Consider the following 19,115-nt stretch of genomic DNA (forward strand, 5'->3'; position numbering starts at 1 on the left):
AGGAACCTGCCCATGATTTTGAATTGGGTGAAAGCACAGAAGCCTGGTGTTATGGGTGTTAACATAATTACATCAGACTTTGTGGAGCTGGTTGATTTTGCTGCTACAGTTATTGCACTGAACAACCTCCTTTTGGAAGACGATGAATCTACAACTTAAATCCTGATTGCTGTGTTCCACATGTGCTCCTTAGTGCACATCTTTGAACTATGCTTAATGTTTTACTTGTCAAGTGAAACCTATTGTAATCTCTTTTTATGAAAAAAAGTTTCCTAGAGGAAACGTGGTTAAACATCACATACAGTCAGGTCCCTTCTCCTGGAGTCGTGTGGACCTGAGTGAGCCGAGTGCTGTGTGTGTGCTGCTGTGTCAGTCTGTGTGTGCGTGCTCTGTTTGGCTGTGCACACATCTGCTGCGGACAGGGGCTGGCCTCTGGAGCAGATGTACCCCATTGTGGCATGCATCTCCTTGGTGACCATACTCCCAGTGCCCCTGTGTGTGCATCCTGCCTGCTTCCCATGGCCAGGGCTCACTCTAGAGATCACTGCTAATCCCATGGCAGCATGACCAGGCTGGCTGGGTGGCATTGTTCTTGGGCCACCGCTGGTATAGCTGGTCTCAGCTGGAGGCTGCTGCTCTGTTCGTGATGCTGTTTTAGACACTACTTCTGACTTACTTGAAGAGACAGTACTGCTGTTGTTCAGGAGGAAGCTGTTAATGCCACGTTAAATATCCAAACTGTCTTTTGGGCCTGAGAGGTGAAGGCTTGGCAAGATCTTTTTTGACCTCTTTATTTTACTTTATTACTTCAGTAAATTAGTTGCAGCCATGCTTAAATATATTTCTTTTGGCATTAATTTGAAGAATATTTCAGTCTTCAGATTTTGAGGATTATGACTCCAGTCTGAATTCCTGTTTCCTGTGACATAAGAGCATTCATTTTTCTGACTTCCTAGGACATTTAGGAAACTACAGTATAACCTTTCTCTTTTACCTCTTGGTCACTTGAGGTTTTTTAATCCTTCACATTTTCTTTGGGGAAAGTCTATCACCCAGGCAGCCCTTCTCTGGAAGGAGGTGAGCCAAGTGGGGGCTTGCTTGATATTCGGAGAACTGGAGGTAACATGGAATGCTCAAATCCGAAATATTGGATCACTGTGATTTGTGATGGGACAGTGAATTCTGCAGTCAGACCTGAAAACTGTGCTTTTTAGATAGAGAGCCACACCTATTAAGGGAGAAATTTCTCCAGCCTTCACCTGCTTGTGACAGAGTAAGCAATAATCACACAAGCACAGGTGGGTGTTAGCACTGCTTCTTTTTTTAGTCACACTTATTTTTGTGGTGGTTCACAATTAAGTGTGACCTTGTATGTTTGGGCCAATGCAATCATATATTGGTACTTATCAGCACTTAATTTACTAGCTGGTAGTATCCTATGGTCCGATTTATAATCGTTGTTGTTTTTTTAAAGAGCACAAAAGGGACTGATTAGCAGATACGTCTCTGCTCAGTCATCTTCCTGAAGAAACTATTGGTGCACTAATTATTCACTGATTATGAATTTGTGTTTATCTCTAAGCTTATTTATTATAGAATGAATTGCCTATATATATATTTAATTCAAAGGAAAAATTAATCTCCAGATTTATTACTTCTTTCATTGTTTTATCCTGTTTCTGCCATCATGGTCTGACAGCTGTGAAAAATCCCAGCCTTCTTTGTTTGCTTGTCACAACTCAGGAGAATTGTAAAGGTTTGAAAACCTTCCATGTGAACCTTGGCCAAGTTCAGAGCAGACTGTAATCTGATTTATCTGTTGTTTGCATGGCTTTCATTAGAGTTCCTTGAATTTTTTAACTGATTCATTTCTCAGAGGGAGTTTGGGGTAGGGGAAGTGCTTGTCACTCACTGTCTCCTTTCCACTTGTGTCTCAGTGATAGGGGACAAGTCATAAAAATCAGGGTTTGGGAACTATTTTCAAATTTCTAGTTTAATACTTCCTTTTAAAACCACAGCAGAAGGTTTTTATTAGGTTTGGTAATTTTTTTTATTTGTTGATGAAACCATCAGAACCTGTTTTGAACAGTTCTGTTCAGTCTGCAAGTTTATTTAAAATACCTGGATTTTCCTTAGCTGAATTTTATGTTTACTTTACTACTGCTTTACTCATGGCCCCAACTGAAACTCCATGTGGATTTGGTTTTGTTTGTTTTCTTCTGCAAATTGTCTTGATGCTCAGAGCTCAGTTGGGTGTTAACACTAAGGCTGTGGGTTTGATCCCTGTAGGGGCCATTCAGTTCAGAACTGGATTCATGACCCTTACGGGTTGCTTCCAATCCAGAGTATTCTGTGACTCTCTAACTTGACTTGAATGCCAGTGAGGCAGAAATAATACCTTTGCAAGGTTCCCCTGCAGAACCGGAAGACAAAGCAAGGTGAAGTGAGTATGATGTTTGTATTTGACCCTTAATATATTTTGTACTGTGTGTGTGTATGTGTGTGTATATATATATATATATATATATCTGTCTCAAGAGAGATTTGGCTTAACCAATAATTGTATTGTGTGTGCACAGTAATGATGACTGTTATTAGTCCTTCTGCTGTATTTATTTGAATAGAGATGGGATGGGCTCAGGACTTTGGTTAGACATTTTTAAGTGCAAATTCAGAAGTTTCTCAATGTATTGGCTGTTAGTTCTTGCCTCTTGAAACATGCTGGGTGTTAAGAGTGTTAGCAGGGGGAAAAGAAATGGAAAATAAATTTAGTATTAATGGTTTAAGTATGTGGGGGGAAAACATTTCTGTAAGTTTGGCCTGTCAGGAGAGGCTTCTGTGTCATTTCAGAGCATGGTGGTGTGCTTCCAGTGTGAGGAACCTGACAGTTTTAAATGGTGAGTTGGGCAATTAGCAGGTAACATTTGTCTATGACATGACATCTCCCTTGGCTACTCTGGGCAGCATTCATGTTGGTGTTTAGAATTGGTCCTAGGGTTGTCCGGAACAATCCCAAGCAATATGAACTACCTTTTATGTAGTCTTACACAGAGAAAAGCTATCCATATAATGGGCTTATCTTGCTTACTCAACACCAAAACATATCCAGACTTCCTCATGCTTTGCAAAATTGAGCTCATCTAGGCTTGGACTTTGGATTGTGGACTCTATTTTCCAGCATTACAAAATTAAAAAGTGTTTTGGGCAGGAAGGGAGGATCAAGGAAGTAGGGCAGTAGTTTGCATCCAGTGCCCACATGGTAGGTGTGGCAGTGCTTAGCACAGTTCTGGGCAGCCGAGTGGAGCAGGTCTGGCCGGTGAGCGACAGCACTGCAGCTCACACTGAGGCACTTGGCCAAGTCTGGCCCCTCAGTAGTCTGCCCCTGAGGTCAGCAAATAACAGCCTGCAAGATCAGGATGTGTGAGCTTGAGGAGAATAAAGATGGGTATGAGCACAGGAGAAGGCAGGAGGTTCTTACTGTTGGTGCAGATATGGTGAATACAATGGTTTTAGTCCTGCTTGTATATCCCTAAAGCAGTAGAGTTCACTTTTAAACAGGCTAGGAAGAAAACCTCCCCAGAAGAGTTGTTCTGACCCCTTGAGCATTTGGTAGGTGCTGGGAGAACACAGAAAACATGCAGCTGCTTGAGGCAAAGTCCTTAAACTGTGTATTCTGAATAATTACACATGTAGTTTGTTATTAAAGATTTAGGTTAGTTATATACTGTTTTATGACTGTTGTTTCTCTTCCTGGTGTGCAGTCTCTGAATGCCAAGCACAGTGGTAGCATTCCTCTTCTCCCACTGATTGCTGCCATGTGTGATTTAAGGGTATCTTTGAGGTACAGTAGACCTCTGTTTGTATCCCTGATAGGAAGTAGCTGATGCCTGGTATGGAGCATCTGTGAGTTTTTAGCCTCTTACTGTGTCCCATAGGTGACAACAAAAAGGAAGTTAGTACTATATTTTGCAGACTGACAATCTGTTGGCTTTTACTTGGGGACAACTGTCATAATGTATTGAACTGCATAGGGAAATGGTGGAGTCACCGTCTCTGGAAGTGTTCAAAATGTGTGGGTATGGCACTTGAAGATATACTGTAGTAATGAAAACAGCAGTGATGGACTTGATGGTCTTGGAGGTCTTGTCCAACCTTAACAATTCTGTGATTCAGAGTAGAAATGCTGACTGCAAAAATGCTTGTATTCTGTTAACAGCCTCTTTTGAGGGAAGATTAATGGGGAAATTGTGTCTTTACTCCGAACACATGCTGGACTTTGCTGTTGTTGGTACCGACTTAACTGAATGTTGGAGTTTAAAAGCACCTTAACTGTAAGGTTGAAAAACACTTTTGAGTAGGGATTTTGGCTCAAACACGAGTAGGGCTTCTGCCAACGTGCTCGTTTATTCTCATCTGGCTAATCCTTTGGAAATAATTCTTTTGTGTACCTCTTTCAGGTGTCAGAGTTCATTGATGCATCATTTAGCAGACCAAGATTTAGCATTGAGATAGATAAAGAGAGAGAGCATGGATATTTTGATTTAGAATTGGGTTGCCTATGGAAGTCTTACTGAGCATATGTGACTTGAGGTTTACTTAAATATGTAGTATTTAATATGACATTCATATGCTGTTTTCATAAGACTTTCATCTTGACTTGAACATGTAGTTACCAAACCCTAATAAGCAAATTTTTTGGTCAGATGGCCACTATTTGGGACAAAACTACAGGCAACTTTTCAATGCTTGTTAAAGCACAGAGAAATTGTCTCATGTGGGGAACAGAACTGACTCAAAAATTATTTGAAGTATAGATTAGGTCTAAATGAAGTTTTTTTGGCAGTGAAAAATAAGATTTTTTTTTCTACTTCTTTGACAAATTCTTATTCCAGCTTTGGTTTTTAGCTCAACAGATGGGTAGAAGAGCCAGAGCATATGGTGAGAAACAAATAAATTTTATGCTAAGGACATGTATTTAGGACTAACTGTGGTAGGATGATTTACTTAATGACACCTTTAATGGTAATCCTATCAGCTCTTTGGTCTAGGCTGTTAAATCAGTCTCTTTTGCATTAAAAATAATCCGTCCCACTAATTCAATGCATCTGTTCTGTTGAAGTGTGTATACTTCTATATGCATATTTATTTCTTTAAAAGTCTTACCAAGTAAACTGTTAATTGTAGGGACTGCAATAGGAATGTCAACTTTAGAACTGTATGCTGAATCTGCTTATATTTTATATTCATGAATATTTTTGCATTGTGTGTTGTCCATTTAAATAGTACTTCTCTTACCCTTTGGACCTGTAACGCCATCTACGTTGAACTGCAGTGTATTCTTAATTTTGAAAGAAATGTTGATCAGCACACCCTATATAAAAGTAATGTAGATGGTTCTTTGGTTTTTCTCCATGTCAAATGTATTTTCCAGACGGATTTTTTTTTTTAAATTTATACTGTGGAAGAGTGCAGAGGGGACCAGGTGAAGAGGAGTTACCAATTCTCAGTATTTTGTGCAGTTTGTCTTCTAATGGCAGTTTGTGCTTTACCCACCTGTCTGATTCAGTTTTGTGAAACCAGGATGCCTCATCTGAACTGGAGATAAATCTGGGGTTTACATCTGTTTCTTCTGCTTTATATCATTGGGAGTTTTAATCCTGAAAATAAAAAGTACAGCTTGAGCTAATCATCTTTGCTGTGTGTTCTGTACTGTTGACTGTTTTGATATGTGATGATTATGTTATGAGTCAACTAATATCAGTTGAGCTGAGTAACTTCTCTGATGCAGAATGGTGTCATGTAAGGTTGGTTTGGAATTTTTTTTGAGGTGCTACACCTAGCTGTACTTGTGTCCCCTGAGTAGGCAGACCCAGACAACATCCTTATTTTTGGGATGTGCTGACAACTTCTCAGTGCAAGTAGTAGTGGGAAGTGATTAGAAATCAGTGTGTGCTTGCACTTGTGTGTACACACAGCTAACATTTTTGCCTGATTGCACTGGGACAAAAGCATGCTAATCATGGATCCAGTTTGGTCCTAGAATGCAAGTACAACTTCAGTGCAGCCTCTACTGCTGTAGCACAGGTGCTGAAGCTCCATTGTAATACTTGATCAGGAAACAAAGCGTTGATAATGATTCCTGGAGCCTGGGCTAATGTCGGATGCTTGTAACCAGAGAGATTAGATATAACCTTCTTTTGGGTTGCTTTCAGTGTGCCTGTCTTGAAGATGTGGGAATACTGGGGGTGGGAAGAGGGGAGAGAATGGATGCCCCTGATTCCCTCATGTTTTCAGACAGTTGTGACTGAGGGGAAGCTATCTGTAGATATTTTAAAAATCCCAAAGTTAGAGCTGGAAATTCTGAGCTTAATCACTACCTGTTGTCTCAGACCTCAAAGCAGGTGTTTGCAAACCAGCCTTCACTAGCAGTGACTCACACAAAGATAACCATCGGTGTCAGTAATGTCTACAGTGTGCTGTAGGCAGGGAGTGTGCCACTATTTTTTCAGAGTATACCTCTGAACATGAATCTAAAGTGACTGGTGTAAGCTGCCAGTGTGTAAAAAGTTGATGGTTAAATAGCTTGGAGTGGCACTGTGGCTTCCACCCCCCCATATACTGTTTCACCAGGCCACGAAAATTATGTACCTTAGAGGGGACTTCAGGTGCAAGAGTGAGTATGATTTCATCATATTACTTCCCCAGGGGATTTAATGGATTTATTTTTTTTAAAGTCTGTGTGCCCTTAGTAATGCTGGACAAGGTCACACATGTATATACATGCACATATATGCATGGAATAAATTGTTATTTTGAAGCTTGCAATGAGACAGCAAAAACTAGAAGCATGTTCTGTGACAAATTTATGCACGCCCTTTGTACTGAGTTTCACTGTTGCCACAAACCTGTGATTAGCTGTTCAAACAAAATCATTGCCGAATTGCATCTGTCTTACTAGTTACCTCTTAGGGGGTGCTGCTGAACCTGCATGCAGTTTTTTTAGCTGTGGAGGATAAATTCTTGCATGCTGTCTGAAGGACAGCCAACAGCCAGCTTGGAAACTGGTGTATGCTGCCAGCAGCTCTCGTTCCACATCTAGCTGTGGGGATACTGGGGGTGGGAAGAGGGACAGAATGGATGGTCCTGATTCCCTTACGTTTTCAGACAGTTGAAACTGAGGAGGAGCTATCTGTAGATACTTTTTTTAAAAAATGCCAAAGTTAGAGCTGGAAATTCTGAGCTTAATCACTACCTGGCTGGAAGGTGAGCAAAATGCTGGCAGGCTGTGGAGCTGAGTAATGGTAATGTCACTGATTCTTCTCATCAATTAGGTGACACCCCAGGCACTTGCATTAGACTAGAAGAGCATTTGACCAAAAGCCTCTCTCCAATTTAAATGTACTAAGAGGGGTCAGTTTGTCATGCTCTTGGGTGAGCAGATGCTGGAAAAAGAAACCAGGTGAGTTTTGAACTACTGCTTGTTAGTGAGCCCAGCTGCTCTTCTTGGGGATCAGGGCTTGATCCACTCAGCTGATTGTGCCACTGCCTGAAGTCAAGGCAAAGTGAATTCTTCTGGAAAAGATGGTGTGACCAGGATCATTAGCAGGTAACTTGATGTATGGATAAGCTGTTAATACAATCACACTGAAAATCAATTTTCTCTCAGTTTAGGGATTTGTTTAAATTAAAAGCAAAATTTGCTTAGAGTAGAAAATGGCTTGTTGTTTTTGTTCTTTCTTGTACATCTCTTATCTGCAGTAGAAATAAAAATACCTTGGGGGAAGTACTCTGGGGTGATGCAGAGTCTGCTCAAGGGAGAAGCTACTGTTGTACACATAACTGTGTACAGGTTTATATCTGCAAGTTCAACAAAAATTTGGCCTCAGAGTCACTACTGTTCCTTTCAGCAACCAGTGAGAATGCATGCCCATGGCAGAACTGCTTACATGGCCAACTTTGTGGATTCAAGTTTCCAGGATAATCTGTGGGCTGAAATTGCATACAGTTGTAAATTGGGTAGGACTTCAGAGAGGTGAATTCTTCTTGTGTCTGCTTTGAGACTGTTCTTTGTTTTCTATAGTTTAAAGTAAAACAACCCCATTTGTTGCAAAATATGATTTCTTAGCCTGGCTACTAATCTAAAATTGGTGCAAGGATAATTTTCTGTTGGCTTATCTGTAGTGGGCAGTTTCTTAGTGGAAGAAAGGAAGCAACTAGCAGTACCTTAGGCACTAGAGCATCAAGGCATCTTAGCTGGTAGCTGCATTAAGTGGGAAATGTATGGTACAATGCCAGCACAGACTGTCCCTTTATGAGACAAATGGATGAACCTTTAAAAGGGTTCTGGTGGCTCAGGACATGCTGGACAATGTGTTGGTCTTCATGCAAAGACTTGCGGCTTTCTGTGAAATGGCATAAAAGCTTGGCTGGTTTGTGCAAAGCCCAGATGGTATCTCATGCTTGGGTTTGAAAGGGTACTTTTTGTTTGACCAGAGTTGCAGGTGCCATTGTTGTTTCATCTCTGTTATAATCATGAGGAAGTTTTGATACAGTTTGTGCAGGTGCTGTTTGGGTGGCTCAGCAGAGGGACAGGCAAATGGCTGGCCCAGCCATGTCCATCCAGTCACTCACTTTATACTATGGGACAGCACCTTGCCACTTCAGGTATGTTTGCAACTCTAATACCTCTTGGTATACCATACCAAATTCCTCTTGGACTGAACATTTGTGAATGCAAAATACAGAGGAAATTGAGAGCTGAGTTATTTCTATTTTGTTGCTTCTTGCAAATACTTTCTAAGAAAGGGAAAACAAAACGCTGCCTAGGAGGTGTTTCTCCCTGCATCAAAGTCATCCTTTGGCAGATTGGGTGAAGAAGAACACATTGTTTTTTCAGTGAGGTTTGTATAAATGAGGATTAAAGGGGGCAAAAATATTTTTCTTTAATATTTTTACTGAACATTCACTTTTCATTTTGTTCATAGCAACTGAGCAAAAGGGTTGGGTTTTGGTATTCCTGGGTTTTCTTCCAGCTTGAAATTGCAAAACCTAAAATCACGAATGCAAGAAAGAAACAAAAACCATCCAGAAAGGCTGGAGCAGTGGAAAGGGAGGAGGAAAGGTATGTAGCAGTGATAGTGCTGTAACTTGCCCTTTGGAACAGAAAATAAAGCTCTTGGTTTGGAATGCTTTTTTTGAGACTGAACAAATTATTACACCAAGTTCAATCTTTGAACAACATCCAGTACAAAGTTCATTTGATACATTAAATGCAGTCCCACGTTTGCAAATATGCTGAATTTTATTTGATTGAATCTTTTGGAAGGCTATACTGGCAGCAAATAAGTGCCAGGCATTTCTCCTGAGAAAAATAACAATTGCTGGTATTTCAGCCTAAATATCTCAAATGCCAGTAGTTTTTGTTCTTTTTCTTTATTTCTGCTTTTCTTGAAGAATCATAACTTGAACTCTGAAGCAATAGATGCAGCCAGCTTATCCTGTGTGATAGTGGATAGTGCTGGAAAATGTGCTTTTGGTCATAGCCAAAACAAAAAATAAAGAAGTGTGTGTTGTAAAGATAATCGCCTTCTGGCCTTCCATCAATCTGTCTTGAAAATTGCCCTTAGTAACAGGGCTTTCTGAGGGTCATTGTCATAGTCTGTCTCACCAGGCTGTCTCCTTTGCTGCACACCACAACCACACACAGGGAGTGATGAACTGGCATTTCTCAAGGCTGGTTTTCCCCCTGTCTGCTGCATATGTTCACTGTGCAGGCATGCACAATGCTGGCAAAAACACTTGAAGCCAGACATATCCTTCCAGGCGTTAAGATCCAGAATGACTCTGAATCTCAGTGTAGGTTTCCTGAAATATGTCCACAAAGGAAGAGCAAGGCTGCTGCAAGAAGATTTTACACTAGCAGAGTCTATGGAATTTGGAGGATCCTAGAAATTCCTGCCAAGTAATTGCTTGTGTACACAGTACTAGTTCTGGAAAAAATTATGGTGGTGCCAATTGGGAGAGAGAATTGGGGTTGTTCAGCCTGGACATGAGAAAGCTTGGAGTGACTTAATTGTGACCTTCCAGTACTTGAAGGGAATCTATGAGAAAGATGGAGAGGGACTTCCCACAAGAATATGTGGTGACAGGACAAGGGGAGAATGACTTGAAACTGCCAGTAGGTTTACATTAGACGCTAGGGAGAAATTCTTTTCTGTGAGGGTGGTGAAGCTTTGGCCCCCCAGAGAAGTTGTGACTGCCCCATCGCTGGAAGTGTTCAAGGCCAGGTTCAATGAGGCTTTGAGCAACCTGTTTTAGTGGAAGGTGTCCCTGCCTGTGGCAGGAGAACTTGGAACTAAATGTGCTTTAAGGTCACTTCTACCCCAAGCTATTCTATGATTATCATATGACCTGGATTTTGTGCACAAAGGAGATTGCTTTCTCAGATAGTTATTTGACTGTCATGTCCTGAAAGATTTACTAAAAACTAAGCTACTAAAAAAATTGCTTGTTTATGGCAATAAACTAGATAATTACAATCTTGTCTTCTTGCATTTATTGCCAAGAATAAGAACTCTTAAGTAGCCCAATGTTCCTTCCTCTTGTCTTGAAGTTTTAAGTGTGTCCACTTTCCAAGGCTGACGAATAATGTAGGCAGCATTAATAAATATACCAGGGAACTGGCTTCTCAAGATCAGGACTATAGTGCAATTCTGTTTATCCAAGACTAAAATGAGAGACTTGGCCTGTGAATTTTTCCACTGCTCTGTTATGCTCCTGTGACTCTTGGAGCAGAAGAGGCTGTTAGAGGAAGGTTTTTAGCAGATACTGAGGAAAACAGCTGAAAATCAAGCTTCCAGATAACATTGAGGTACCCACTAAATCTGTGTGCTTTTGTAGATAGCTAACAAGTAATAAGCTTGAAATCCTTGTTTTCGTGCCCCACTCTCTGTGAGTGGTTGGTTAGAGCACTTTAGAAAAGATGAGAAGAAAAATCCTTCTCACTGTCCTTATACCTACTAAAATGCAATATTTAGTAGACAGGTCTGTGCTGCTGTCCCCTCTGCTTCTTGTAGGGCATGGGCTGGCAGATGCCCAGGCTCACCAGTGTGTCCCAGGTGCCTGCCATGTGTTCTGTTGTTGCTGATGTGCAGTTGCCCCGTCCTGTTCCTGGGACCTTGCTTTGGGGGCCGGTATGGCTTTAGTTGTTGTTACACACCCTTTGTGCCTGTGGAATGGATAGGCAGGATTCCTTTCACGGGTCTCAAGCCTTGCCAGAATTACAAAATGTTTTGGAAGTGGCAAGCTGAAAAACCTGTGTTATGTTTGTTTAGAAGAACACACTGCCTTCTCATATGCTGCAAATGGCAGTGGTTATACCTGCTGAGATGACAGAGGTGTTGCACTACATTCATTAAAGCCTGAGGAGCACTCCTGCTCCAGTGCTGAGGGCTGCAAATACATAGCCTGACACAGGCACTAGTCTGAGCAGACTGAAACCGAACTCCCACGTATAGACTTGAGAGCACCCTCTGTGAAATGCTGGGGTGCTGTCTCACCTGGCTCTTCCTGTGACACACCTCCCTGGGGAATTCAGACCTCCAGGGTCAAACTTAGGCTCAAGCACATGTTTTGACATACCATCTCTAACATTTAAGGGCACCACACCTTATTTTTTTTTTTATTTAAGACTCCTGGATGTGGTAGGACAGGAGAAGAAAGGCCAGCAGGTAGTGTCTGCTCAATCTCAAGCTCACGCTTAGATCTCTGTCTCATTTCTGTCTATCAGAGTCAATCTGCTCTGTCCAGCAAGTCTCATCATTGATGCTGGTGCAGTTCCTTTCCTAACTCAAAGGTAGCTGGCACATGTAACTGTGTCCCACAAGAGAGTTTAATGAGGTATGGCTTTCTGGCTCCAAGCTGAGAGAGTATTCGGGCTGATTGGATTTTTTTCCAGATCTGATTGGTCTAGGAATAGAGTTGAAAGCTGCTTTTTAGTTTCAAAACGCTTAGCCATCCTACTAAATTATTAGCATTGGCAAGATGCCACCACAGGGGACAGAGTCCAGTTCTGGCAAAGTAGTAGAACTGCTCTCTTACCTAAGTGGTTTTTATTGAATAACAACTGCAAAAGACTACCTAATACTCATTCAAACTTTTTCTTCTGATCTGATAGGAGCAGGATGTATAAATAGCATTGAGTCAGAGGGAAATGTGGGCTCTTGTCTCCCATGCCTTTCTCTTTTGTGTGTGCCAAGTTAAGGAAGAGGAGAATTCAGAAAATGCAAAGAATTCTCATTTCACTTTTCTCCTTGCTTGTTTTAAAGTGCCAGAGTGAGAAGCTGGTACCTTAACATGTCTTCTATTTATTACCCTAGACATGCTTCTTTGTGATTTTGATACCTGGAGAGGGAACTCCAGGGGCATCCTCCCTCAGGGGTATTTTGGACTCCTGTTATCGTATTTGCTGATGTTTGTAAAACTCTGTTTGCTGTCCTGTCTGTTCGTTGTTCTGTTTCAACAGAACAGCTGACCTATGCTCCAGAGAACTGTTAAACATTGCAGGCATGCTTGAGGAAGAAAACTAATCTTTCTTTTAACTTGGAGTGCAGCACTTAAATTCACTGGTGCGGCAGAAGGGGCAGTTGATGTGCTGTGGGTGGTGCTAAACTGGTTTGGAGAGAGCTAGGAACAGCATGAAGAGTGGAACAAAAAACTTTATGCTGTGATGGGATGGATAAGTTAGCATCTATGAGCTGGCAGACTTTGCTGTGTGGGGGTGTTAGAGCTTTAAAAGCTTGTGGGCTATAGAAGGAGCACTTTGGAAAGTCTTTGAGCCCCAGCTATGCCTTTGCCTTGGAGAAGGCAAAGGAGAAGGTCACTAGAGATGGTTAATAAAGCTTTAGCTGCTGAGCTCACTAAACATTCTTCCAGTTCAATGGCCTATGCAGAATGATGTGTTTAGTCAATGTTTAATTCCTAAGCAACAAATGGTGATTGTCATACTAGAAGGCACTTGTGGTGTTGACTGAAGCAATGGAGGCCAAGGATTAAAAAGGTCATGCAGGAAGATCACTTTGGTAGCCTCAAAGCTCTCACCTTTAGGTCTGGTCCCTTCTCAACAGGAGAAAGCAAGGAGAAGTTCATGCTGCCTTAAGGTCAAAAAAGGTTTTCCAATAAGAAAATAAACTAGCTGTTAAAAAAAATGGCTGTAGGAAACAAAACAAAGGGAAATGTGAACTGTGGATAGCTGAGGGAAAGCAAGGGAAAGCAGGAAATGAAGAGGCATTTACTCTTTCCTTGGTGATGGGAGAGCAGGAGTGGAGCATGTAGATGGTCAGCAGAGGCAGGCTGTGACTGATAGCAGGAGTAGAAATTGGCAGCAGCTGTTGAGGAGGTTGAAAGTGGCTTAAATAGCTCAGATCTGGAGAAGAGAAGAGAGGATTGCAAACAATACCTTCACAGAGCAGGAGAAGACCTGGATGGGATGTCAGGCAGAAAACTCAAGAAACTTTCTTGTTGAACGAGTCAGAAAGAGCCCTCTCAGCTGAGAGCATCTAACCCTGTGTCACCCTCAGCCTTCTCCAAGATCTGATTGTGAAGGTGTGGACCCTGGTCTCTGAGCAGCCACCAGGGCTGTTTATCTCCAAGCCTGGCCTGGTTTTGTCTGAAGCTGCTTTATCCAAGGATTCTGTTAACTCAAGCTTGAAGTGGGGGGGTGGGGAATAGGCATGTGACATTCCTGCCTCCTATGAAACTAACTCAAAGCATGTGAAGTTTACAAGTCTTTATAAAGTTTGGCCCAGGCCAGTGGGACTGGCTTAGCTATTTCCTACATATAGCAGTTCACTTCTGTATCAGTGCTAGGAGGATTGGGATGATTTGTCCTTTATTGTTCTTTATTTTCTATGTTTTATACATCAACATGCATGATAGCAATTATTTTGTGCTTTTCCAACTCTTCTGGGTAAAATACAGGGGGATTTTGTGATACAGATAGACAAAGAGTAAAGTGCTGTTCAAACAACTGCACTTTCCAGGTTGAGACTCAGTCTTTGGGATTGCTTTGTCTTAAAGACAGAGCTATAACCAATTTTCTTGGGTTTTTTTCTGTCAGGCTGTTACTGAGCCTGGGCATGTGCAATGCAGACCAGAGTTCTGCTTCAGTTTTAGAAGATTAAGGCAAGACTGAGTAGATTTTCTTAGATCTACCAAGACCTCCACTGCTGACCTACTAAGAGAGGGCAAGATTGCAAGCTTAGGGCTTATTCGTGCTCAGGACACACCGCTTCTTTTAAGCTGAATATTGGCTCCAGTACTTATTTACTGGGCACCAGGAATAAGTTTTCACCCATGCAATTTCCAGCTGCAAGATGGGCTTAGTTCTAAATTACTGATCTGTGATGATTTCAGTCATGGCAATGATTAATTTTGCTGATGAGCTGATGGTTTTGTAAACACTTAGGGCAGTTCTGCAAAAGTCATTGTTTATGAGGTATTTGCTGCTTTTCATTTTCAAATTTCATGCTGTTTACCTTGAGAATGAGGAACAAATGCTGTATAAAAGTCGCATGTCCTATGAACCAGTATTACTTTGCTCAGTGTTAGCAGGGCTGAGCTGTTCCAGCAGTAAGGGTGCACATTCCAAAGCAATTAGAGCAGTTTCATAAGTAAATACTGCTCAGCAGCTGATAAAATGCTTCAGATGTCTTCATAAAATAGATTCAGGTGACCAGTAAAGAACTACTTTCTTTAATCTTTGCAGTCAAATTTGAAAATACTTCTTTTGATTCTTAACAGCTTTTTCATTTAAAAATTGCTGTGAATTGAAAGCAGTTCATTTGTCTTGTTGAAAAAAGCCTGCAAGTGAGTCACAGGGAAAAGAAATTGTGACAATCATGGATTCCCCACCCTGTGTGCTTCGTCAGGGTCTCTGCCCTCTCTGAGCGTAACCAAATATTGAAATAATTTCATACTTGGTTTACTGTGAGTATAAAATCTTCTAGGGAGGAGGAAGAACAAGTGGGAGGGTGGAAACCAAAGAAAAGAATTTCCTCTGCCTATTAACCAGTGTACAAAATTGCAATTCATCTGAGAAGCTCTGCAAACTGAAGCATACCTGTTTTCTGCTCAGAATGAGTATGGCTTCAAGTTGCAGCACTGATTCCCAAACTTCTTGGACCAGCTTTTACGTATATTATCCCTTGTGATAGAGCTTTGCATTCCCAACCTCAGAACAGGGGTGTGATCTCCAGGCCCCTTTGCAGGCCCACCTCGCAGCTATCTGTATTTCCAGCTGTGAGAACACCTGCCCTAGGGCACTCTGAGTAAATGCATAGGATGTTTGCCATTATGTACCAAAGCTAAAGATCTTTTTCCAGAAGCATTCTTTCAGAAACTAAACAAAACAGTCTTTTTGATGTAGGTTTGCTTTTCTCTTTTATTATCCCTGTTTTCCTGATTTTCATTCTCTGCTATCTTTTATACCTCTTGGTTAGTGTTAGTTTCTGGGGATTGTTTCCTTTTGTTTAATCATAAAATAAATGGACCTTTAAAGGCCATCTAGTAAAAAAACTCCTGGAATAAGCAGGGACATTCTTTACCAGACCAGGTTGCTCAGAGACCTAACCTTGAATGTTTCCAAGAATGTTTCCTCTAGCCTAACCTTGAATGTTTCCAAGAACGAGGTATCCACCTCCTTTCTGGGCAACCCGCTCCAGTGTTTAATCACAGTAATTATAAAAAAACCTTGCTCTTTATAGCTGTTCTAAATCAGCCTTCTTCTCGTTTAAAACCATCATCCCTCATCCTGTCACAACAGTCCCTGCTAAAAAGTTTGTCCTTATCCTTCTTATAATCAGAGAATCATCAAGGCTGGAAGAGGCCTCCAAGATGATCAAGTCCAGCCATTAACCCAGTACTGCTAAGACCCCTTTAAGTACTGAAAGGCTGCTCTAAGGCTTCCCCACAGCCTTGTTCTCCTAGGAAGAACAACCATGACTCTTTTTGCTTATCCTCACAGGAGAGGGGTTCCAGCCCTTAGATAATCTTCATAGCTTCTCTGCACAAGAAGGCAGGCAGGGGGGAAGGCAGGACACTCACTGGAAACTCCATCTGCAAGGATGAAGGAGGCCAAACATGTGAAGAGTGCATAAGGCTGAGTGCTGAGCCTAAGGAGCTGTAGAGAGTGGAGGTGGGCCTCAAGCAATAACAGCTGAACTTCAGCCTGGACAGTGCATGAGCCAAACCCTAAATCTGTTTGCTTTGACTGGGTAACTTAAGACCTGCACTTGGACACTGGGGTCCAGGCCCTGGCCAAGCATATGGAGCATTAGCCTGTGTGAGTATGTGGAAGAAATAATCAGCTTTGGCAGTCCAAGTCCCAAGCCTGTCATAAAAGCACACCCTGAACCTTAAACCTATGTGTAGCCCTTTTTCCAGTACAGCATTTGAAAATGTATCCTTGCTCCAATGCTTCATCCTGATGAAGAAAACAGAATCTGTAGAGAAGATTGTAAGCATAAAGTTGCCTTTTGTTCTGTATTGTACTGGAGCACACAAATGTAATCACACACAAAGATCTGTTTAATTTCATTTACTCCAGTTAGCAGAATTGGTTTGGGTTCTTTTTTTGATTGTTGGGGTTTTTTGGGTTTGTGGGTTTTTGTTTTGTTTTGGGTTTTTTTGTGTTTGTTTTTGGTTTTTGTTTTTTTTTTTTTTTTTTTTTTTTTTGGTTTTTTTTTTGTGTGTGTGTATGTGTTTTTGTGTTGGTCTTGTTCTGTTTTGATGTGGTTTTCCTGGGGGTGGTTGTATGTGATGTGACAGCATGAGAATTGTCAAAGAACTGGCTTGGCAGTTTTCTGTGGATATCCAGGAGGTTGCTAATGGCATGTATCTGGCAAGATTCCAGATGTGATCAACTATCAGAAGATATTCCTCCCCTTGCTACCCCCCCACAAGCTTTCTTCCAGAACAGCACCTCATATTTATGCTTGGTAAATCCCATTTCTGCTGGAAACCTTGGCCAGCTCTGTAGAGTACCTCCAGCCTGATGTGATATCCAAGTAAGTCAAATCTACTTTTTATCTTCCTGCCTCCCAAGTCTAAATATAAAAATCTGTGTTTCCATGTGGTGTTTCTTTTATAATCTCAAGCTAAACTAAATAGAGAATCCTGTTGATTATGCTATGCAGTCATATTTATGGCATGATTGTCTTCCTCAGCTAGACTCAGCTTTTTTAAAATAAAAACCAAGCCAAGTATTTCCAAAATGAGGTGACTAAAGCTTTCCAACACCTCTGGGACCTTCAGTTCACAAGAAGTGTCCTGATCCTGGTTTGCTGTGAGTTAAAACCTAAACAAAATCTTTAGGTCAACCTTACTTCCACCACTGATCTCCACTACATTAGAGACAAAGCATATTAGAGTACAAATTTTACCTGGAAGAGCTTTAAAGGACCTTCCTCAGTTTGGAAACCTTGTGGAAAAAGTAAAAGGAAGTTTCTATAATTTTACATTTAGTTTCAAGCTGGAGTCAGAGCCTTCATGGTATTTCTGGCTTTGGTTTGGAAAGGGAGATGCTTTGGCTATCAGCCAGCTGGCACGGGGTAGCTTTCAGCCTTCCCCATGAAGCCCTGCTCTCTGCAGGTCAGCAGCTGAGCCACAGAGTCTAGCCACAGGCAGGAGAGTTGGGTCCTGGCCAACTTGGCATGCTACAGCCCTTCTGCATAAGGATGTAGCAGGCCAAGAACTGAGCCTCAGGGAATCAGGAATAGGACCTGTAAGGAGCCTACCCTTGCCTCCCTTGAGAGTGTGCTGCTGCTTCACACCAGCATTGATGTCCAGGAAGGAGGTGTCTACATCATTCAGGACTGAATGGGAGGATTTTTATGTCTCCGTTTCCTAATCCCACACTAAGTGGAATAAGGTTGAAATCTGCAGCAAAATTAGCTCTGAGTCCTAGAATCCTGAGTGATATTCAGACTGTTAATAATTTTTTTTTTTAAGTCCTGTCATGGTTCTTAGAATCCATGTGTTCTTACCTACTTCAAAGCTCTTGTGTTGGCATGACCAGAAGAAGTCCTATATGTGGTCCCATGTAATGAGCAATGTGATTCACCTGCAGAGGAGGAACCTCCAAAGTCCTCTTCTGCTATAGAAACAGAATCACAGAATTGTTCAGCTGGAAGGGACCTTAAAGATAATTTAGTTTCAACACCTGTGCTATGGGCAGGGATACCACCCACTAGACCTTTTTGCTCAGGGCCCCATCCAAGGTGGCCTTGAACACTTCAGTAGATGGGACAACTTACCTAGGCAGCCTGTTCCAGTGCCTCGCCACTCTCACAGGAAAAAATTCCTTCTTAATGTCTAATCTAAACCTTCCCTCTTTCACTTTAAACCATTGCCCCTTGTCCTGTCACTGTCTGCCCACATAAAAAATTTCTCCCTCCTTTTTATGAGCCTCCATAATGTACCGGAAGGCTGCAGTGAGGTGTCCCTTGAGGCCTTCTCTTCTCCAGGCTAAACAGCCCCTGCTCTCTCAGCCTGTCTTTGTAGAGGAGGTGCTCCATCCCTCTGATCATCTTCATGACCCTCCCCTGGATTTGCTCCAACAGGCTGATGCCTTTCCTGTGCTGGAGACCCCAGAGCTGGATGCTCCCACCCTAGGTGGGGTCTCAAAAGGGGAGAATCCTCTCCCTTGACCTGCTGGCTAGGCTGCTTTGGATGCAGCCCAGGATGTGTTTGGTTTTCTGGGCTGCAAGAGCACATTGCCGGGTCATGTTCAGTTTTTTGTCCATGAGAGCCCTCAAGTCCTTCTCCACAGGGCTGGTCTCAATGATTGCTTCTTCCAGTCTATGCTTTTGTCTGGGATTGCCCAATACTCCATCACTTGAAACCTGGATGGTCCTGCTGGATCAGTATTGCTGTTTTGTTCTTTGCTGTGGGCCACAGAGTTGACATCAAGTACAAAAGTGTGCGGTGAGATCTGCAGCTTTGGAAGTCTGAATGTGGTCACCCAGGCTAAACCTGGCCTGTGTTCCTTATGCCTTGAATGCAAAGGTAAATCTTTCTCATTTTTAATTTTGCTCGTTTTCCACTTTGGTATGTTTCTA

The 19,115-nt window shown here is 41.9% G+C and overlaps 1 protein-coding gene and 1 long non-coding RNA gene across 2 annotated transcripts in view; one reads left to right on the forward strand and one right to left on the reverse strand.

Moving 5' to 3' along the window:
- The window catches only part of PLCXD2 (phosphatidylinositol specific phospholipase C X domain containing 2), a 23,883-nt gene extending 18,197 nt beyond the window's left edge, over positions 1 to 5,686 (forward strand). The window contains exon 4 of the mRNA XM_038142772.1: positions 3 to 5,686. Coding sequence (XP_037998700.1) covers positions 3 to 159 — 157 coding nt within the window. The 3' untranslated portion in view covers positions 160 to 5,686. The remainder of the gene's footprint in view (positions 1 to 2) is intronic.
- Positions 1 to 16,693, reverse strand: part of LOC119703248 — a 22,245-nt gene extending 5,552 nt beyond the window's left edge. The window contains exons 1-2 of the long non-coding RNA XR_005257600.1: positions 13,457 to 16,693; positions 5,554 to 5,657 (exon numbers count right to left, since the gene is read on the reverse strand). This is a non-coding gene — a long non-coding RNA (uncharacterized LOC119703248). The remainder of the gene's footprint in view (positions 1 to 5,553; positions 5,658 to 13,456) is intronic.
- Positions 16,694 to 19,115: the final 2,422 nt, after the last annotated feature.

This window comes from Motacilla alba, chromosome 1 (genome assembly GCF_015832195.1).
Source record: "Motacilla alba alba isolate MOTALB_02 chromosome 1, Motacilla_alba_V1.0_pri, whole genome shotgun sequence".
In the NCBI taxonomy this organism is placed as follows: Eukaryota; Metazoa; Chordata; class Aves; order Passeriformes; family Motacillidae; genus Motacilla; species Motacilla alba.